This window comes from Pseudorca crassidens, chromosome 13, assembly GCF_039906515.1.
Source record: "Pseudorca crassidens isolate mPseCra1 chromosome 13, mPseCra1.hap1, whole genome shotgun sequence".
Classification (NCBI taxonomy): Eukaryota; Metazoa; Chordata; class Mammalia; order Artiodactyla; family Delphinidae; genus Pseudorca; species Pseudorca crassidens.
In genome coordinates this window covers 63,351,180-63,374,987 of record NC_090308.1, presented here as the reverse complement: position 1 = coordinate 63,374,987, position 23,808 = coordinate 63,351,180, and the positions used below count along the sequence as shown (strand labels likewise).

At 33.0% G+C, this 23,808-nt stretch overlaps 1 protein-coding gene across 5 annotated transcripts in view; it reads right to left on the bottom strand.

Moving 5' to 3' along the window:
* The window catches only part of EPHA7 (EPH receptor A7), a 164,435-nt gene that overhangs the window by 5,723 nt on the left and 134,904 nt on the right, over window positions 1-23,808 (bottom strand). The window contains exons 7-14 of one of the 5 annotated variants that reach the window (XM_067702551.1): window positions 21,554-21,737; window positions 16,615-16,723; window positions 15,910-15,965; window positions 11,394-11,519; window positions 10,380-10,565; window positions 9,738-9,799; window positions 8,056-8,265; window positions 7,152-7,301 (exon numbers count right to left, since the gene is read on the bottom strand). In XM_067702551.1, coding sequence (XP_067558652.1) covers window positions 7,152-7,301; window positions 8,056-8,265; window positions 9,738-9,799; window positions 10,380-10,565; window positions 11,394-11,519; window positions 15,910-15,965; window positions 16,615-16,723; window positions 21,554-21,737 — 1,083 coding nt within the window. Of the gene's footprint in view, window positions 1-7,151; window positions 7,302-8,055; window positions 8,266-9,737; window positions 9,800-10,379; window positions 10,566-11,393; window positions 11,520-11,863; window positions 12,837-15,909; window positions 15,966-16,614; window positions 16,724-21,553; window positions 21,738-23,808 lie in introns of those variants that run through there. The other 4 variants (XM_067702552.1, XM_067702553.1, XM_067702554.1 and 1 more) reach the window with 4 other exon arrangements.

Below are 23,808 nucleotides of genomic sequence, written 5' to 3'. Positions count from 1 at the left end.
GGATGGAATAAATAAAGTAGCTAGCATCAACAATTTTTAGACAAAATCCTCTGTATAAGAAAAACCGTGTCCACTTTTCTTTAAGGAAAATTTATATATGCAAATTGATAAAGTTTAAAAGGTAAAGAGATAAACTTAAATAGAATAATTTTTGAAAAATTTCATAAGTATAAAATCTTCAGCCCCAAATCTCCCCTGATCACTAGGCTGTAAGTCCATTCGTTTACTAGATATCTTCCCCTGGATTTTCCATAGGAACTTCATACTTTATTTAAAATTGAATTTTTTTACCTTTCCCCAAAGCTCTTACTCTTTCATTTAATGACACTTCCAGTCATCCCATCCAGAGAGCTGAAATGAGAACAATCTAGACTCTCTTACATGCGCAATTAGTCACCACTTTCTGGTGATACTACTTCCTAAATACAATATACTCAAATGGTAGAAATATATTTTCGTATATGGATATCTCTCTATCTCTGTGTGTGTGTGTGTGTGTGTGTGTGTGTGTGTGTGTGTGTATATATACACATACACAGTGCTGTAATTGGAAATGGCTTTACTCTGAAAATCAGGTTAGTGGATTGGTGAAAATTATTTATTTTTGCTTATGTACTTTTGTTTTAAAGCTTATTTACCCTAAAGTTTATTATTAATTTTGAATACAACAATTTTTAAAATGTTACCTTTATATTTGTTTTATTAAATTGGTGTGGGGTGGGGGGAAGTGTGGTAGAAAATACCATGAACATAATAGATTAAAGTACAACACATAAATATATATTTATTTTTGCAGTAATGGAGCCATTATCCCATAGTTATGTAGTTATGTCTTTACAAAGTCTCACACTATGGGATCTTTCCTTCAGTACTTTATTTTGAATAACAGCTAGGGAGAAAACACTTTAGCGTTAAGTGACTTTAATCAGTGTTGGTATTGAATGCTAGTGAAAGTCGTATGAGAGTTTTAAAATTTTCCTGTTTATGACTCTGTAACTACAAATGTTGGATATCATTGTAAACATTCCTCTATAATAATATCCCTTTAAAAAGCACACAAGAAAACATACACAAATGGGACCTCTGTAGAGATCATCAACATATAACTACAGGAGGAATTAAATTAAAAAAAAAACTTTTAAATGCAAAGAATTTCACGTGGCTTTGTATAACACTCCAGGGACAGCGCTATTTTAGGATTCAAAAGTGCTCTATGTTAAACAAGTTAGATAAAACTAAAAATAATGTGCTTTGGAAAGCTGTATTAAGTTATTTAAACAGTGGCTCAAGTTGTGAATAAGTAAATTAATAACTGGTAAAACTTTATATATTCAAAATGACCAAATAGTAAACATTTTTTTTTACGGGGAAAAGAGTGGCTTTCCTCTATCTTGAGGTTGCTTGTATCTGAACATATGCAGTACTTTTCTGAATTGATGGGACTCCACCCCCATGCTCATAAGATTGGGGCAATGCTTACTATTTTCTACCACCTCCTATTTCCCCACTTGTAGCTTTTTCTCAGAAGTTCTGAAAGGAACAATGCAGGTAGAGAAATCGTTCCTTTTTTATTTCTCTCTAAATAATCTTTGAAACGTACATCTAAACCTTATCATGATCCTCTTGACAAAATACCCTTCAACAGCTCTCCAATTAGAATTCTTTGGCTTTGAGCACAATATATTCTTAAATCTTTGTGCCAATGAATAAAGTAACATGAAATAACTCTTACAGGAATGAAAGAGTTAGTAAACTTCTGTAGTTATCCTATTGCACTACAGAAATTTGACGATTCCTAGTATTAGAACAGAGAACATTTATCAACACAAAATGAAACTTCTAGCTCTCAAAAACACAGTGGTTGGGCTTCCCTGGTGGCGCAGTGGTTGAGAGTCCGCCTGCTGATGCAGGGGACACGGGTTCGTGCCCCGGTCCGGGAAGATCCCACATGCCGCGGAGCGGCTGGGCCCGTGAGCCATGGCCGCTGAGCCTGCGCGTCCGGAGCCTGTGCTCCGCAACGGGAGAGGCCACGACAGTGAGAGGCCCGCGTACCGCAAAAAAACCAAAAAACAAAAAACGCAGAGGTTTACAAATTTTTAAAGGAGCAGCAGCAAAGTATAATTAAAATAAGAGACGCTCTGGACTGGGAATGGACTTTGGGACTCCAAAGCTGCCATTAACAATCACGCTCCTACCTACAGGGGCACCAAAGATACGTGCTGGTGACCTTGGTCTCTATAGGGCATAGTTTGGCATAATTCAAGGCAAGCCTGTTGAGGATAAACCCGCCTTCAAGGGATGATTCAGCCAGGAACTGAGACTTGAGGTTCCGCAGGTTTTATCTGGTTAGCCTGCCAGAGAAACAAGTTATCTTTTAAGGATACAATAATCATAGTAAATATTTATTGAATACTTACTATACGATTAGCATTGTTTTAATTATCTCATTTAATCTTTACAAAAACCTTACTAGGCAGCTATTTTTATATTGATTCTAGAGACAAAGAATCAGAGGTGCTGAGAAGTTAAGCACCGGGAAAACATCACACAGCTGTCAGTAGAAGAGACAGAATTTGATGGAGGCTGTCTGACCAGAGCCCATGCTGTTGAGAGCTGCATTATATTTCCAACTGGGAAAACAAAAAGTGTGCTGTGCAAATAGTTACACGTTCTCAGAAACAACAAAACACACAGTAAGATGACTGATCCTACACTTCTAAAAGCATTACGTAATTATCCATGGAATTCATTTAAAACATCTTTTTGTGAAACTACTAGAAACCCCTTGGATTTGCCTGTTGAGGTCTAGCCTTAGCATTATAATAAAAGTCAAAGAAAAAAAGGAAAATATTCATAGCAATTTCTAATTCTAGATCATTCCCAGAGGGATAGGAAGTGACTAGGGTAAATGACGTTTTAAAAGAACACTGGGATCCAACAAGGGACACTTCTTAGACTGCAGAGAAATACTTGGAAAACACACATTTGCTTGCCGAGATGTATTTCAGTATTACTACAGTATGACAGTAGTTAAGAGAAAAAGGAGCACAGACAGACCCCATGATAATGGGCCTATAATACCTCAAAATGGGAGATAACATGATTGGCTTCTGTTCTCCACTTATGCCCATTTTCATCTCATTAACCTCACAGTAACATGACCCACATTTTAGGCAATTAAATATTTTGGACCCCACCTGCAGGATTACAGCAAAGTTTTACCAAAAAATCCACAATTTTTTATATTTTAATATAAAAAAGTAATAAATCAGTGGTGACTTTTAAAAGGAAAAGTTGAGGGCTCACAGTTTAGCTGAGGATAAACTTAGTTACAAGCATATTCTATTTTCAAAGCTCTTAAATGTCTTTTCATGGACCACTTTAAAGAATTATCTTTATGTCTCCTTTCCTTTATGGGTGCTTAATTTTTTACCATCCTTGTGACTACCTACCAGTAAATTGGATGATTTATTGGCCTACCTTAAGGTAAGAAGAAATGACTTTGTTGAGTACTATAAACAGGAAAAAAAGTAATCCATATAATGAAGAATTTTAAAATTTCATAAATTGACTATGAAAATTATATTCGGACTAATTAAGACATAAATTCAATTAAAAGACAGCTGCTGTGAATGCCGAATATAAGTATTTCCAATTTGTGTATTATGTATTATATTTGACTGCATTTATACATATAAGTTCTGTCTTTGAAAGGTCATTAATGGAAAGGGCTAAACACCTACAGATTTTACAGAAGAATGAAAGTTGGAAATTTATTGGGAAAGCCTACCCTTTTGGTTTTAACTGCAAATACCTAGATTCTAACTGATTCCATTGCAGTTAAAACTCAGGAAATTTATGGGCACATGAAAAACAGTGAGGAGTAATCCTGTGATAAACCTATTTGGGTGTGGGGAACTTCATACATACGCATATTATCTTTTCCCAAGATTTTCTTGCTTATTCCCTGCTTTAGAGTGCAACTAAAGCCTCCTGGCACTATCTACCTCATTGATTTTACAATACAGTCAGCCCTCCATATCCTGGGAGGATTCTACATCTTCAGATTCGGCAGCCATGGATGAAAACATTTCAAAAGAAAAAGGAAAACCAGAAAATTCCAAAAAGCAAAACTTGAATTTGCCACACACCAGTAATTATTTGCACTGCATTTACATTGTATTCATATCTATTTACAAAGTATTTATATTGTATTAGGTATCATAAGTAGTCTAGAGATAATTTAAAGTATACAGGAGGATGGGCACAAGTTTAGTGCAAATACAATGTCATTTTGTATAAGGGACTTGAGCATCCTCAGATTTTGGTATCTGTCAAAGTCCTGGAACCAATGTCCCATGGATACTAAGGGACTAGTGTACCTCTTTTTTATTTCTTCAGAGTGATCACAGAAACCTCACTTTATTTAGCTTTCAGCCTAGAATTCTGTGGAGTTCCTGACAAATATTAACTATCAACTTAGATCTTGTTCTCATGGTGACTTAAGAAAAGTCTCTTGTAATCCGAGTATTGAAATTTGAGGGCTTTCTAAAATCCCTAACAAATTTCTAGCAACTAAATTTAAACAATATAAAGTGAGTTGATTCAATCAAGGGTGATTCTCTTGATCAATCTAGACTGATTTTTAAAACATTAGTGTCTCTGAATATCTGATGAAAGCAACATTCCCAGAAAAATAACATATATTCACATATACAGAGGATTTCCATATGCATCAGGGAGTTGGCAGGTCACTTAAGTCTCTCCATGGTCTCCTACCCAGAGACTCCAAGAAAAAAGCTTTTCTCTAGAGAATTTTTTTGCTAGAATGGAATTCATTATTTTAAATTATCCAGTTTTTTCCACCATTTGTATATTGAAGATTAAACATATAATTGCTCAAATACCAGTTTAACATAAGTATAAAATAATGAATATTATGCTTTAAGAAGAATATTAATATCAATTTCACTATAAAAACTGAACTGCATAGGTAATTTCTTGTGTTTGAATTTAATAATTTAATAATTCCCACCTTTGTGATTAAAAAAAGAAGAAAGATGGTGCTAAAATATTCTAGGTCAGAAGTAAACTTCATTGTGCCTATAAAAATTTCATTTGATCAGTAAAAATATTTATTAATGCTTGATAGACTAAATATACATTTATGATATTTAATTTTCAAGAAAAACAATAGGGAATACTAAAAACTAAATTGAAGATTTTTTTTTCTTCTTAACCATTTCTATTATTTATTTTTAGAAGTTAAGGGAACTTTGAATTTAGGTCATCTTATATTCCTGTCATTCCCTTTATGTTTGAATCTAGTACAGAAGGAAGGTGTCAAAAGAAATGAAACTCTACCGAGTGTCTAGGGAAATGTAAATATTTCTCTTTCTCTGCCCCAAGGATTTGTTTGCCCACATTTTGACAGTCCATGAAATCTTTGACACTGAGACCTGTCAAATATTAACAACTTTGCCTCTGCCAAACGGACTCATCATTCAGACTTTTATCTTTGAAAAACCAAAACCAAAATCAAAAAAAAAAAAACCCCAAATAAAAAAATTTTATGTCATTATTCAATTCGAAATAGCAAAAGATTTCACTGATTTCAAAGCTCCCCCTCTTTAGGCTGTGAATTTTTCAGCCAATTCAAAAATTTTTTTAAAATGTATTGAAAATTACCTTACCAACAAGCAGTCTCATTTTAGTTGTCTAAAAATAGCTATTTATAAATTTTAAGAACCATAGGAACTTGATGTGGAAAATTCTAAAATAAAAAAGGATACTAATTTTATATAACAATGATCATGATCTGTTTTTGAAAAATAACTCAACTTTAATGTTAGTCAGCATCTATTGCTGTCCATGTTTATAGTACCTCAAGAATTGACTACTCCAAACCGGTTTGCTTGTCACATCCTTCTTTTCAATGGTAATATAGAATTTCTTCAAGCAGCACTTAGTTTTTTACTCTATTCTTCAAGAGCATGCATTTTTACCATTTCCAAATTCCTTCAAAAAAAAGCTTTCATCAATTTGCCTCAACCTAACCTTCATTTCAAATCACTAACGATGTATGCATCTCCCTTATAGGAGATGCACAGGAGTCTATTTCGTTGGTCCCCAAACACTTCACTAAGCCTTTATTTCTGGACTTTCCAAAGGGCTCCCTTGGCAAATTCTCTAATCAACTATGAGCCAAGGTCTGCTCCATATTTCTAATCCAGGGTCACCTTCAAAGTCCTGGAAGTCACCTTCAAAGTCCTGGAAGTCACCTTCAAATCCAGGGTACCTTCCTAGACTTTACATTTGCTCTACTTTTATCTAAATTTCACTCATATTTTCAATAAATTAAGCCACATGAATCTGCCAGTACTTGAAAGCTTCTGGCTTACAGAAATGTTAATTTCGTAAAATTCAACTTAGAGAAGCAAATATTTACTTGCACTTATGCTATATTGTTTTATAAATGGTTTCTTTGTGTGAGATGTATACGCTCAAGAACTATCATCAGCTTCTTAAAGGATAACGACGTATCTTATGCCTTAGTAACAAGATACATATTTAATAAGTTGTATTTTTAGAAGAAATTTCCAAAGATAGTCCCATTGTGATTACATTCTAAAATATCACTATGAAACACCAATATTGATCATAAAATCTAGGTTATCTCATGAAATTAAAATTTAAGTAAATCAATCAACAATAGATAATTTAAACAGATTTTATCAGGAAATTAAAAAAAAGAAAGACAAGCTGTAACAACAAAATCAAACACAACCTTCCTCACCCTCCCCTCTGCAAATAACTCTTTTATTCATGTGACTCTCCCACTACAGGTGTGCAAGCTCAGCATGATTACCTTTAATAAGGAGAAATATCCTTTGCAGGCTTCTATTATGTCCAGAGAATTTAAATAAAAAAAGAAAAAGCAATTCTTCAAAATGAAGACAAAATGAAATTAATTGAACCATTAATTTATGGTAATTATTGTGGTAATTTGTGGTAATAATTGTGAAAACTCAGCAATCATCTTTTTATGATTCTATAAAAGTTTCTTCATATGAGCCATTACCTACACGTCCCATAATATGAATATTAATGTATTAAATAAATCCTTTTTGTTTAAGTAGTGTAATACCTACATCTTGATTTGACATGTCCCAGTAAGGTCTTTCTCCATAAGACATAACTTCCCACATGACGATTCCATAGCTCCATACGTCACTGGCTGATGTGAATTTCCGGTATTGGATGGCTTCAGGTGCTGTCCACCTCACTGGAATTTTTCCACCCTGTATAAGTATTTTAAGTATGTATTTTTAAGTATGACATTTTAAGTATGTATAATACTTTTTAAGTATGTATAATAATGTATAAAACATTTATAGCAGAACCATAAAGCTACAGTTAAACACTTGTGTATTTGGTTGGCAATTCAGCAGTATCAGGTCTATTCATCTTGAATTTCTCTAAGTGCATTTAAAGTTACTAATCTGTTTTTTAAAATGTCACAGTTAAAGTTTCATTTTTAAGGCAAATCAATAATGGACCTATGTGGCTGTAGGGCAAGAGTCTAGTCGAAAGGAAGATGACAAATTAGACAAAACAGCTACTAAAATGGAATGAAATATTGGAATAATATTAATAGTATATAAGTAAATCCTCATATTTTCCCTTTTTCTAATCTTACAAAAGTTATAGGAATTAGCATAGTTAATCTTTTATTAAAACCTTTATTAAAATGGGATTATATTTTTCTGCTACAATTATGACTGCTAGTAACCAAATGTTGTATGTGTATATTATTTATATGAACATCCCAATATAAAATGAGCTGTTCTCATTTTTATCATTACTTCTCATCTTAGCCTATATGTAGATTGTAAAAGCAACAAAGATTCTTCCAAAAGGAAAAAAATAGCAACAACTAAAAGCTGAGATCAATTTGCCTCTTTTCTCCCATTTAGCTTTGTATTATTAGGCCCTGCTTTCTTGGTAGGAAAATCGCAGGAATATGAAAAGGTGCAGTAATAGACTTTTTCTTACAGTCGTTGTATAGACAGCTTCTGGATCGTCCTCTATAACCCGGGACAGGCCGAAATCTGACACTTTACAAACAAGATTGCTGTTGACAAGAATATTACGAGCTGCAAGGTCCCTGTGAACGTATCCCATATCGGCCAAATATCTCATTCCAGCAGCAATTCCTCTCAGCATTCCTACTAACTGAATGACTGTAAATTGCCCATCGTGTTTCTACAGGAAGACAAAAATGAAAGTCCAGTTAGCTATACTTTGAAAGGGAAAAAAAATCACCATGAAAAATGTCTGCACCCTAGTCATTTTCTATTGTATACTAGGAATCACCAGTTAATTTTCTACGTAGTGTAGACACTTGTGAAAAACATAACAGGTGCTGATTTAACTTGATAGTCAGGTAATATAAAATAGAGTTCTGATAATCATTTAGTTATTTATATGGATGTGTTGTTAACATTAATAATAATTTCAGATTGTGCAAATCCAAAAGTATATGCTAATTTTTAAATCGAAGTTAGGGAATGGAATATAAAAAAAAATGATCCCTGACAGCTAACTGTTTTCCTCACTTGCCAAAAATTACACAAATAATCTAAAAATATAAAAGGGATAAAGATACATATATTAGCTTTCTTTCTCCAAATGGCAAAAAATGTAAATGTGAAAAAACTTTTGAGTAAAGGTGAAGAGAAACTAAGAGGTAGAAAAGGATTATACTGGCTGACTTGGTTTTCACTTTATACTTTTCATTGCTATCCGTAGGTACATTACTTATAACCAAGATTCTCTAAAATACATGTACTAGCAAGTAGAATTGAGCACTCTTTGCAACCAACTGGCCACCATATATTTTTAACCCACAGATTTCTCCAACTGAATTGTAGGTATGGTGCATGAGGACCGTGGATTGAGCAGATGAGCTTGCTAGGTGACGCTTTCTTCCAGAGAGTTGACAGTTATGCATATCATCTTGCACGTCATATGCAAGATGACAGTTGCATCTTGCATATCATCAAGATGCAGCAATAAAGACCTCTCGAAATCCTCTGAATCCTTATTAAAATGGGTTGAACTTATCATTCTAGATCATGTATGTTCTCATTATTTTCTCTTTGCCATTTGAAAAACTGTTAACATGTGTTCACGTTCTTAGGTGGAAAGTCTCTGAATGTAAAAATACGTATGTTTTTACATTTAGAATTTATTATTTATAAAAATAACATACTTGTAACTCTAAAAAGGTTCATAATTCTTTATTTTAGGCTTGGTGTTCACATAACAATATAACAGAAATGGTTCCACAGAGCAGAGCTGGGATCATCCTACCAACATTGAATGGCTATCTCACTTCTCAGTCTTCTCTGTATTATGTCTGTATTTCATTTATAATTGTACTGAAAAAGTAAAATGCTACACTACAACAGGTATTCAAATTACAGGGCTTCAGGTATCCTCCATACTTGTGGTAATATGTCAATGGAAACTATTTTTTAACTACATTGTATCACTTAAATGCTCAAAAATATTCTAGTTCAATCCAGTCTAAGACTCTTTTAATCTGTTTTTCAAAGACAATTTTGTGACCTGTTAAAGTTTACACTGTTCACATTTTACACTGCAAAGAAAAGTTCAGAAAATTACATTGGTAGCATGTATATTTAGAATGGGAGAATAACTTTGTTACTTACCCTGAGAAATGCATCTAGGGCTCCATTTTCCATGAATTCTATTACAATCATGACCGGTTTCCCTAAAATTACAAGAATATATACATAAGAAAAAACAGTGTTGCTTCCAAAACTGTAATCTAAACTTCGTATTTATCCTCTTTCTCACTCCGGATAAAACACATGGTGCTCTTTTGAAAGACTGACTGGGTGAGTGGTGAGTATTTCTAACGCTTTTAGTGCTGCAAAATGCAAAGAGTCATTAACTGTCTGTTTGGAATGTGGTCACGATTCACAAAATTAAACAGTAAAAGTCAGTGTGTTCTTCTGACTCCTGCCTTGTGAACAAAACTCAGAGAAAATGACACTTTACAGAAAATGCGAAGACTAAACTGTATTACTTTTGTGGCTTTGAAGCTAAATGAAAATATCTGTCACTCCATCTATCTTTCAGATATATTCTTTAGCTCTAAACCTGCATTCATTTATCCTGATTTTTTTTCTGAGATGGTGACACAAAAGAAAATTTAGTCAGTTACATATCAAGAAAAAAAATTCATTAAGAATATGCAATGTATTTACAATTTGATTTTTTAGTATCTATGAAATAACACTAATTTCTGACAGTTCACTGGATAAATGAAATATAGAATCAATATCTACCTCTTGTAACAACCCCTTCCAAATGGACAACATTTGGGTGGTCAAACTGCCCCATGATGCTGGCTTCACATAAAAAGTCTCTCCTTTGTTTTTCTGTGTAACCAACTTTCAGGGTTTTTATGGCTACCGCAACATCTCTTTTCCCTGGAAGTTTCAAACGACCACTGCAGACTTCTCCAAATTCTCCTGAAGTAACAGAACAGGCAGGTGTATTTTAATTTCAGAAATATTTCCTCTCTCAAAGTAAATGCATTAAATTCTTTAAAAGCACTTTTAAACTTTCCTAAACTATCTGTTACACAAACTATTATTTTTTTTAACTGGGTTAACAAAAACTCTTTCAGAAACAACATTCAGGTTTGAAATACGCTGCATAACGTACACTGCTTACTAGAGTATAAGGGCACATTAGCAAATTCTAAACATTGCTGTTGTTTTCACAGCTTGAGAAGCAAATACTTCTCAAAGATTTAAAAATCTGGAATTCATATCTACTTATGTCTGCTAGATTGAATGGACTTGATCCAAAAATGTATAATTATTCTGAAGATACATTGTATCCATAGAAAATAATGCTCCTTTTAAATAATTCATACATATTAATTTTCTACATGGAATTACACAGCACAACGGCTAATACCTAAAGCTTAGCAGGAAGATGGTAAATCAAGTCAGAGGAGATGTATATTCCAGCAAAATTCGGGACATTCTAATTATTTTTAAATACGAAGTCATTTCTTGGACAGGCCAGAACTATTATGAAATAGCTTATAATAGAACGATATCTTAAAAATCCAACAGAAGACAAAAGATACACGATTCTCTGCACCACGTGCTTCTTTTTCACTTTTTTCTTAAGATTTCATAAACAAGTACAGGCTCATGGCTTCTAACAGTTCAGGTAAATGCAAAGGTTCTATACTTGAGTTATAATTATTTGCCTGTCATTATGATGTATGACTTTCGATCTTGGCTAAATGGAACAGCTGAACAAGGAAGCTACAACAGCCTTACCTGCTCCAATCACACGCTCAATTTTAATACAGGAGGCATCTAGCTCCTTGGCGAATTGATGGACAGCTCTATTTGGGTCCTCATAGGTTTCAGGGTCAATGTAGGTTTTGGTGCCTGGAAATTTAACTGTAATGATGTAAGAAAGCATGACTGTGATGAAGCAAAGCACTTATTGTGCAGTCAGCCCAGGAATTTCATTATGCAGAGTGCTCCTTGGAACAGTGAACTTGCTTCCACATCACCTGATTCACAGCAGTTTTAACAGACTACTTCAGTCTGCGGGCGTATAGGTATTATCTGCAAGCTTCTATAGGTAACATAGGATCCAGTTCATAGTTTACTAACTGAATTGCTTTTCCAGTAAATCAACAAAAGACATCACCGAAATTCTCTGACATGACTCTTATCAGACTGGAGGTTTAATTAAATTCACTGCTATCATGGCATAGTTCAAGCCATACTGAGGTTCGTAATGGACTTGGAAACACATTTGTAAATCTATCATTCAGTCATCAATCAAATTAATACACTGGGAAAAGAAGACATTTCATTTACAGGTAGCCTACTACACTGACAGCAATATTAAAAACAGTTAGACATGTTACTTATTCTTTTGATTTATTTTTTTTAAAGACCAACCACCATTGACATAGACATATAAATTAATACAAGATGTGAGGGACTGCTATCACAGAACCAGAGAGAAATCTACTATGACACAGTTTCTTCTTCACCTTGAAGGGCAATAGAGGCCAGATGTACAAAGTGCAGAGTAAAGTTAGAAAATTTACAATATTCCTGGGATCTGCTAACCATGTATGACAGTAATTTGAAAGAGGAATGGTTTATATGAACTTTCAATTATAAGGCTCTGGAAGATCTTAACTGCTATGAGGAGGTAGCCAATATGCCTCAGAAAAGGTAGTCAAAATTCAAACAACATAGAATCATCTTAAAAGTTAAAAACTTCTTAAAATGCACCCAGAAGCATGCAGGTAACAGATAATGCTATGTCAACTTTAAATCAATTACAATAATGTATTCCAAATCTAATCATTTGGTTAAAGACAAAGATAAGATAGATAGGCATATATTTGGTTATATTAATGCAATGAAAAGATACACTATATCCTCAAAAAAACTTTATTGTTTTTAACAAAGCCACTGAACAATCTTTTCATTAAATCTTACTATTTGGAGAACAATATATTTCTTTATGTATTACACTGCAGCCTAACTGTGCTTATGTCATCACATCAAATTGAAATTATATTTTTAAAATAAGCATATAACAAACAAAAAAAAGCAGAATGTATAAAGGAAAAATGGGATTTAAAAATCTTGAATTATTCTGCTGTAGTTGATTGTTTATCCAAAATTGATTGTCTTAAACAATTACTGTTGCAGTCTATAAAACTGACAGATGCTCATTTGTTACTAAAGCTGAACATGAAAAAAAAAAAACACAAGAAGAAAAGAGAGAGGGGATAGAAAGAGAAAAGAGAGAAAAAGGAGTACAGGGAAAGGGGGGGAAGAGAAAAAGAGAGAAGGGAAGAAAACAATAGGTTAACCTCCTAGATTGGTAGGCAGATGGAGAATGAGCCATCTTCTCCCTTTTTATTCTCTTCCTTTCTTTCATTGTTTTTTTTTTTCTTTCTTTCTTTTTGGTTTGGTTCTGTGATAAGGGAGCTGGATTGGAGGTAGCCTTCTGCATCTCAAACGGGTCTCTGACGGTTCTTTATTCAAGCTGTCATAAAACATTTTGACAGGCCAGAGCAATTTTGGCATAAAAACATGAAATACTGCCCGGCTTGGATTCAAAGACATTGTTAGAAGAAATGGTAGGAGGAAACAAAATGTAAATTGGAATTGCTTCACTAAACTCCTCCATCGTGTTTACATCTTTAAATGTAACACTTGGGGCCATGGAGAGTGGAGGGCACCTGATACAAATGACTGGACATTCTATTAAATTCAGTGCTCTAAAAGCTAGTAAAATGGTTGCTTTCATGTTTCTGTAAAAATTCAATCTGGTGTCTTAGCACCTAAGGAAATTGTTTGTATACTAAAGGAATAAAAGGACACCAACTTGTAAATAGCTGGTGACCACAGTTTTGTACTTTACGTATTGTAAATACAGTCATAAAATCAAATAAAATGCCTGGTTCTCAACAAATGACAAGAAAAGATATCCTTGTAAAAAGGGTAATTCAAAAATATCAAGGATTTACCAAGATAGGATATCTTAAGTGTACTTTATTTTTTTTTCATTATTCGTTTCAAAATGGATGCTTTAAAATAAGAAAAATTTTGATGTAATTTCTGAATATTTTGGTCTATTGTTTTTCCTGATTTAAGAGTAGGCGCTTTTCTGTGTTTTAATATCTCATTTACATTTCTCATGAATGTTAAACACCTTAAAACCACCACTGATATTTTGCTCTAGAGATGAAAACTGTTTATATATACCTCAAGTTTATCTTTTCTATGTTAGCAGGTAACACATGCAGCTTTATTTTTTTCTAATTACAAACTGGATGTCAAATGTAAAAAAAGGGAATGGCATCAAAATATCAAAACTGAGTGATGACAATTAAGCATTAGGCTATACATCATGTTTTAGGTAAGCCATGTTTTAATTTACCTTCAGCATTAACCTTCACGCTAAAAGTAAAAAAACTAAGAGGCAGCATTTGATCATTTGGGGATGTCTCAGATACCCTCAATAAAGAAAAGAAAAGTGACATACTGATTAAGGTATTATTAAATGATTTTGCCATCCAATTATTCACATATAGTTAGAGTCAAGGATTCCAGCAACAATAGTCTTATGTCACTCTTCCATATACATTTTAAACTAGATACAAAAATTAATGCATTCAAGTTTTGATTCTCTCCTTTCTGTCTGGGGAAGTGTTAAAAGTATTGTCTCATGTCATGAAAGAGAAAAAAAATGTAACTTCCACTCTTTCTGTATATCCTCTAGGTGTAAACGGCCTATGGTACTCTCATTACTGGGACTTGTCACAAAATCACCTCCAGATTAGCAAGAGGACGCACTGACACTGGAAGCATATCAAATCATCCCGGGGGGAGGGGGCAGAATCACATGTATTCAGTCATAATTAGGGGCAGATTTAAGTTTTGTGGGGCTTGAACCTTCTACAATTTGGGATACTTTCTTTAAGAAAAAATATTCTACACAATAACTTGCTAGGACTCTTCCAGGGCCTTGAAAGGAGTCTGTGAAAGTGAGGGGCCTTGAAACTTAAACTTCATGATAAAGCGCCCTTTGGTCATACCTTTCACTATAATTTCTAGTGTCCCAATACCCTTCCTGCCATCAGTGGTTGAAATTTTACAGAGTTTCATCATCAATTTGGATATGTAATATGTAAAGCCACTTTTCTTTTGGAAACTAAAGTTAAGGGAACTATTGGTTCAACAATTAATAACACACTGAAGAAACTTAGGAATGATAATAATGGTGTTCACAATTTGTGTTTTTTCAACCACACATTTCCCTGATTGATGCTTCCATATTCCTGTGACTTTAGAAGGGGTATATGACAATATCTTCTTAGAAACTGACATAAGAATTTGATAAATAACACAAAAATAGATGTAATTCTTATGCCATTTACAGGAAATTTATCTCCCCATGAGAAATTTTCATAAAGATTATGGTTACTAAGAAAAATAATAAATAAAATTATTTTTCAATAGTTTCAAGGATTAAAAATAGGAATAATGGGTTTGGATAAGAGCATCATCAATTATCAGAGCTAAAATCATTTCCCTGTTAGGATTTTACTTTGATTGCAAGAAGTCAACATTTACTTGCATGGCTCTCAGTTTTTCACTTGCCATCCACATGCAACAACGATAAGATTAATGCAGTCGGGCATCTATTTTCTTTGGTTCCCTGAGCTTTCTCCTGATATTATTTCTAAAATGAACTTTTAAGAATCAGGTAGCCCAGATCCACAGGAAAACATCAGAGGATTGAATCCTATTATTATACTATTTACGTCCCTTGAAATATCATCTGTGATGGACATTTTACAGTAGATGGAGAGAAAGAGGCTCCTTAGCTTAGTCTTTCATTATATCATCTCTCATTGGGTAGAAAAAAAAGGGCCTATCCTTCTAACTTGAAACGAATTCCTGAGCTACAACATGGGTACATGCAACATTTAATGAATCATTATTAGAATGATATGAAACACTTGGGCAAAGTTTGCAAAAGGAACAATTGTGACATAAAAGCTACTGAATATCCTTGCACTTATATTAAAATTTCTTATGAGAGATTACATGTCTGAATATATTTTTTAAAAATTCACATCATATGATCTTCATTCTGCATATCTTGTTCAAATGTTTTAAAGTAACATTTTGAGCTCATGATATATTTTCAGGCCTGATGCATTAGGAATTTTTTCATGCCAATATTAACAACCAGGTTTCTGTGTTAATTGGGGTAAATAATAATAAAGAAAAGCCAAACACTTACAATGAAAGTAAAGCTCTTCATCCCCTTCTTGGTCAGCTTTGCTATAACCACAGTGCCTGGAAAAAATTCAGATATTTGATGATTATTTTCAGCCAATAATCTCACTTTACATATTTAAAATTCAGTATCATATACCTTAATTACTTAACAACATGCTAGTTAGAGCTATAAACAAAATACATAAACTTTCTGTCCATAGTTCTGAACTCAATAGTAATATAGCAATTCACATGATTTAAAAAAAGCAGAGAATATAAAGTCTTTGTGTGAGACATTGTGGAAGGGACATATTTCATAGATTAGATTTATCAATGAGTGAATATATGCTTATATTTTTTCCTGAAAAAACAACAACAACAACAGATTTTAAATGGTTTCCACAAACCATTAACTAAAAGAGTAAATCTTTCCCCAGGTGTTTTCTCCATTTATTACAAAAATCTAACTCTGAAAATAGCTAATAAAAAGTCACCCAATAGAAATTACAATACTCATTCCTCTTAAACTAAAGGCAATGATCAAGCTCACACGACATTCTGACATTGGGAGAATGGAAATTTATTGACCTTCAATGTTTCATATGAGACAACAAATGTCTGCATTTACTACTTAACATTCTAAACTAAACAATAAGTAATAGTCTGACATAATTCTGAAAAATCAACACATTTTATGTTAGAGATTAGAACAAATTTTGTCTTCTACCTTCTTCCAATGATGAATCCAAAGACCATGAACACCAAAATGATGGTCCCGGCCACTGCAACCACAGCAATTATAATAACAGGGTTCTGTTCACTGGAGACTGCCGTAGCTATAAACAGAAAAAAAAAAAAAAAGGCTCAATAAAACACTCGATATCTTGCAAGCACTTGAGGTTAAACAAAATCTTATAAACAAGACAGCTATGCTATTACATTCACCTTTAATTTAAATGCATTCTATTGTAACATAAATTTAAATAACCATTTATTTTTGCATTTTAAATCAGTGGTAAGGACAATACTTTCATCTATTTTATATTCTTCAGCTAGAAAAGATCCCTACAAAATGCCTTATTGAATGGCTATGCCCTGCTTAATTGTTGGAAACTTAGTTATAAATCAAGAGATAAAGATCTTTCATCTACAATTGCCATTAAATCCCTATTTTTCCCTCAGTGAGGTATTTGATCTCTCTGTGTCTGTTTTCCTGGTGTGTAAAAAAAGAACCCAAATACATACTCTCAGCATTTTTCAAAGCACCTTAAATGATTTATCTCTCATATCATCAATATAGAATAAAAATCATCATGTAGTCATAGTAAATCATTATGAATTTATAATCCGCCTTAATTAAGGAAAACGAACAGAATTACTGGTATTAATTTGACAAAGTAGGCAATATACACATTTGAGAGTTTAAGAGCTAGGCTATTTATGAAATAGCCAACTTTCTGCAAGCACTGTAAAAAACATTTTTGTATTATCTAATTGTAGTCGCTTCCTATACAATGCTAAGTGATTCTTCTACGCTCATTAAGGCAAGCCCAGCTGAACCTTCCTGAGAGTCTCTTTGGGAACAGTATATGTTTACATGTCCTTTAAAGCAGCCTCTGATTCTGATTCTTCATCGAGTCACATGGCCTTCTCACTTGGATTTTTCCAAATTAGCGAAGTTTTACTTATCTGGCAATTCACAAGTGTCACATTTTCCCCAGAGCATTATATTTTCAATACCAGTATAGACTTCATAAAATAATCAAAAGAATGCAACACAATGAAAATATATATTCCAATCGCTGATCCAGTTGCAAATTGATAATTATATAATATCAAACTAATATAGTTTGCTTATTTCTGAAAAAATCAACAGCTGTAATCTTTAAGGTAGGATGGAAAATACTACTCCTTCTTGGTGTGGCAAGGGACTCAGTCTCCAGAGCAGTAAATTTTATGTAGGCAGAGTGTGTCTTGCCCCAACAGGAAGCATAAATTTTTCTGATTGGCCTTTCTCTACTTTATCTACGTCTCCCTCCTTTGACAACTCATCTCTTAATTTTGTATACCGATGCTAACTATAGATAGTTCTTACGTTGAAAAACAGTAAAAATAGCTCTGGTGTATTGGTTTCTGAAAAGAGGTATTATACACACTCCGTAATTCAGCACCTGCTGATTTGCTCCCTGAGGGAATGAAACAAGGGAAAAAGAAAAAGAAGAAAAAGAAAGCATCTTTACAGCTTTAATTTCTGAATTACAGCCTATTATGATCAAACAGAGAAAAGATGCCTTCAAGTATTTTTCTTGGTTTGGTTGTTTTTGTTTTTATCTGTCTTTTAATATATATTAAGAGAGGAAAAAGAATGGAGTAGTTTTGTTCATGAGAAAGAAAAAAATTAAACATGTTATGTGTAGAAATTGTTTTCATTCAATCTGTCCCATGGGTCTAATTTTTTGCTTGTCTTAGGCTCTGTTCTGCCCATAGCTTCAGAAACAGATCTCCAATGAGAAAACTGAACTCAGGTGAATGATGAATTAGAGTTTGTGAATATTTACTTACATGTTTTTATATATATTCAGGGTCACAGTTTTATCTTAACATAGTCAAAATTTATGGTTCATATTTTCATCTAATTCATGGATAATACATTTTAAAAGTAATTTATATGTGTCATAATCACTACACCATGATTTAAAAATTGTGAAAACAGTAGCGTTGGCTCTGCGCAGAAGTGGATTTTTGGATGTATGTGCAATGGAATAATCTGAGTTCTCTTTCCAAACAGTGCTCAGGTAACTTCTCTTCGGTGGCATCTTCCTTCTTGCCCTCCTTCCTAGCACAGAGGATCACTGTTTCCTGACAATCTGATAGCACTGGGTCATGCACTCTACCAGTGCTCAATTGTACGGTCAGAACTTGTGTACAAGTTTCTCTCTTTCACTAACTGAGAGCATCAAATGTGTCATGTGTTTCTGTACATCCCAGATTCTTAGCACAGTAGCGTGTGCTAAATCAGTAGTTCTTAAAAGGTGTCTGGGAAACCCTAAGTGTTCCTCAGGAACATTCCAGGGAATCTGCAAGGTCAACACTATTTTCATTTAATGTTATTTGCCTTTTTCACTCTCACATGCTTACAAGTGCACAGTTGAGTTTCCCAAGAACTTACATGACACGTGATAATATCACTCTGATGGCTAATGAAATGTGTGTTGTGTATACTTGTGTTTTTAAAATTTCTCAGTTTTAATTTCTAAAGTGGTGAACATAAAGAAATATAACCCAAATAGTCAAAATCTATTTGGGGATCTTCAATAGTTTTTAATAGCTTGTAAGGGTTCCTGTGACCTAAAGGCTTGAGAATGGCTGTCCTAAATAAGAAAAGCTGACATTCAAGACTGTCTGTGTGCTAGGCACTGTACTTGGCACTTTGTGTACATCAACTTATTTAATCCTCAAACTACTCTGAGAGTTGGGTACTGGTATCCTAGCAACTTTTGCACAGAGAAGTAGCTCATCCAAAGTCACACAAATGGACATGGCAGAGCTGAAATGTGAAACCAGGAATACGTCTACTAGCTCCAACTGATCCTGATAATCTGTTTTTTTGATGACTGTGAGGTATTCATTTCTTGCTTACTTACTGACTGCCTTCTATGCATCAAGCACTATATTAGGCACTGGCAAGACTAAAGTAAGAAAAAGAGATATGGATTGTTCTTTCATCAACTTTACCTTCCAGTGGAGAGAATATTCTGATGATAAAAAAATCACCAAATCCTTTCTAATGCAAAATTCATTTTTAACATGAATTTCATGTGCTCATTCATGTTCTACTACTTCATCTCAATTTCTCTGAGGGTTAGTTACTTCATTTTTAAATAATGAAAATAACATCTATGAACCTCAGCACTAATAAATAATAGTTTGACCCAATATTCTTAATTTACGAAGTCAGGAAAATGTACAAACTCATTTTGGAAAGTTTTCAAACCTAAACTTTTAACTGATAATGAATGTTTGGGTAAGCATAGCTGATTGATGGTTCTTTAAGTTTGAACTATTCATTAGAATATGAAAAAAAACATATTTTGAATTGTTTTATTATATTAGAAATTACAAAGTAAAATATCAAGAGATCAGTCTAAATGAAAAACTACTGCAACACATTCAACAGAAGACCACTCAAATGTTTAAATGTTGAAATATTAGTGTAAAACACTGTAATTTTGGGGGGCCATTGAACTTAGATATTCTCAGTTTTAATCTTACACACTCCATTTAAAAAAGATGACAAAGAATAATGATAATAAGTTTATCACATCATATTATGTGAAATCTTTTTCAATTGATGACTTTTGTGTCTATAATTCTATATAAACAATTTCTATTTCAAATTTATTTCAACATATGTTTTATTATTTGAGGCTCTGAGAGTTACTGCTTAATTTAAAAATGTAACAAAATATTTTGAAAAAAGACTACTGTTAGCAGACTTAATAAGCATTAGCTAATGCAAAAGAATTTACCAATTTATTCTACCTTTTAAAAGAGCTAGAAAAATATTCTCCCGAAGTCAAAATAACTCTTTGATCAGAATTGTATTGATTTAATTTATTAAAAAATTTTTCTATTAAAAATTGAGAAAAGAAAATCATATAATAGTTTTTAGCTAATATTTGTGTAGAATTCCACAGGAACACTAGATTGGTAAGGAGAGGAGGAGGTAACAGCTGGGTGAACCTTGAGTCTGAGTAATATCAAAAGAAATCAAAAACTTCCAAAACACAGAAACACACCCTGAGGCTTCAACCTAGCTGAATAACAACCAGCAGTGGTACTCAAGCTGTTCTAAACTTGCACTCTGACAATAGACTGGGACGTGCAGCCTAAGACACATCTGCTTATTTGTGATACACTATAGACACATGTATTTTTGTTATGTTCCTATGCTGCCTTATAAAACACAAAGTGATAAAGGGGATTCGAGATATTGCTAATGTTCTATTTTTAAGCTGAGTGGTAGATACAGAGATATTCAATTAATTATTCTTCTTAATATTTCACATATACTTTAAATATGGCATTTAGTATGTTGGAAATATTTCATAAAAATGAAAAAAGATGACAAAAATAAAAAGAATGACAAGGTCTAAGATCTTCTTGTTGAATGGCAAGTTTTGAAATCATTGCTAAAAGGTAAGTAGCTTGAATTAACCATGATTATTATAAACCACCTTTCTCTGGCCCACCCTGGTGTACATCCTGGCTTCATTTGGGGGTTTTCCTGTCTTCATTTGGCTTCATTTTGGGGGCAGCTTGGACTGACAACTAGAGTAAGATCATTTTGGGGTGTATCAAAACAGTCTGTATCAATACACATTAGAACAAGTCCTGCTTCTGTTTCTGACTTTATCTTTTCAAAATAAACCCAGTCTGTATTAAAGAAACTAATTTAAGTCACAAGGGTATAACATCACAAAACAAAACTGCAAATTTTAAATTATTATTCTGAATAACCTTTACAAAGAATATATATATACATATGCATATATATTCACCTTTAAAAGTAAAAATCATCTTGAACTAAATCATCGCCCCCAGTACTGAAAAAAAATATGCCAGAGTTATAGAGAGTAAGAATCCAAACCAAAGATGGTAATTACCTTCAAACATTTTACCTGTAGCTTCCTCTAGTGTAGCAACGTCAAGTCTGGGACTGTAATTTCCATAACCAGCAGCAGTAAAAGCCCGAATCTGGAAAACATACACTGTTCCTGGCTTCAGGTTGTTAATGGAGGCCGAAGTGGACTTGGTTTTTAATGTCGAGTAGGTCCGTTCCCTTTGATCCTAGAAACAATACAGGGAATATTTAATTGTGATTGCAACCAGGCAATTTGACAGCCAATTCTTGCAATTTACTTCAATTTGCTGCATTGTTTTTATAAAGGCTACATTGTACCCTGTGGAATATTGGAACACTGAGTTGTTTCTCAGATAATATAAAATAATGTGAGCACATGCGTTTGTTCTATAAATTTCGAAGAGAAATAATTTTTTTAAAACATTTATGATGTTTTGAGCCTTTGCTTTGTTGGTAGAGGGCACAGTGGCAAGAATTATTTAGCCATAAATATAATCAAATGTTCTTTTGACCAAAACATAAGTACACTTGTAAAATCTACAGTTTAGTAGAGGTCTTCACTTCATAATGTGGTTCTCTTAATACTGTTCCTGAATGTTATTCAACAAGTAAAAAGCCACAGGCTAAAAATGAAGAAATCTATAAAATCAAGAAACTTAGCTAATATCACCAGCATAGTGACATATCAATTGTTTTCATTAAAAATTGCATTTTTCAGGGGACTTCCCTGGCGGTCCAGTGGTTAAGACTCTGTGCTTCCACTGCTGGGGGCACGGGTTCGATCCCTGGTTGTGCATGCCGCACGGTGCGGCTAAAAAAAAAATGTATTTCTCGCAGAATAAAACCACTTTTACAAAATAGCATTTGATGGAATATTTGAAGTTAAAACTATTAATATAAAAGTTAATGTCTTAAATATAAAACTTAAAGTGTCATATAATTTATGATTTGGCAATATTTTAAACATCTCAGTTCAATTTCCCCATTTTTCAGATATGAAAACTGAGGCTTGTAGAGTTTAAAAATGTGTTTATCATATTACATATGATAAGCTTAAGAATGGAATAATTAAAAAATCAAGAATATAAAACACGCCATCAAAACAATAGTTAAATGAATAAAAATTTAAAGCTTAGTTGATATGATTCTAATGTGTTGTTTATGAAAAAAGTTATAAAAACTACTCATCAAAATATACAATTCTAGATGGGTTCTTACTTGTTCAATAATAAATACCTGTGATCAACTGTGTCTAGAAATAAAACTATTCAGTGAAATCTGAAAGTGTTGGTTTGGTTGTTTGATTTACCTTCACGATGATATTTGCAAAAGTGTAAATAAATGTATACTTAACTGGATTTAGTGAAGCTGACTTGTAATTGTCTTCATTATAATCATTTATAAAAATGAGAGTTGATATTATAAATGTATATTTATCTCAAATAAAAGAACTAGGCATAACTGATATTAGAAGACATAATGACATATACATTAGATCACAGGCTTACATACATTATAAAGCAATAGTATTATTTTTAAGATTATTTTGTAATTTGTAAAATTGAGTGAATGTAGATACACTGTTTCTGTCATGTAAAATAGAAAAGTAACTATTTGAACAAATTTATTCCAGAGCAAGGATTTGCAAAATATTGTGTTGCATTGTAAGAAACTTTACTCTCACTTACCACCTAACTTATATTTTTAAAATGTATTTTTCATTGCTTTTGAAATCTGATGAAATTTCAGAAGGGACTTATAACTGTCAGAGTTCACCGGAAAACAGACATAAAAAACCCAACACTAAAAACAAGGATCTCCTTAGAAATACATTTGATGAGACAAGAAATGTATTCTCTGGTACAAAAATGAGGTATTTACAATGTAACTTTGGCTATGGAAGTTACGCATTCATAAAGGAAATAATAAGTAAAAATATTGTAAACTCAATCTGAACGTTGAAACTAATCTTAAACTATCTGTTTTTCCATCAAAGTGAAAAAAAAGTGTCTATTGCCAAGGCACTGTATGCATTTAAGTGATTCAATCAAGTCAATTCAGTCCCCAAATATTTCCAGAGCTTTAGGTTTCCATTTCGAAATTCTGTCTAAATGGTTAAAATGGTTATGTATATTAGAGTACTTCAGCTAATTAAGTCAATAATAGTAACACATTATTATTATTACTATTAGTAATAATAATAGTTTCCATGTTTCAAACCTTGAATCAGGTCTTTCTGAGAGGTAGAGCCTAGAAAATAATTTGTGAACAGGGTTG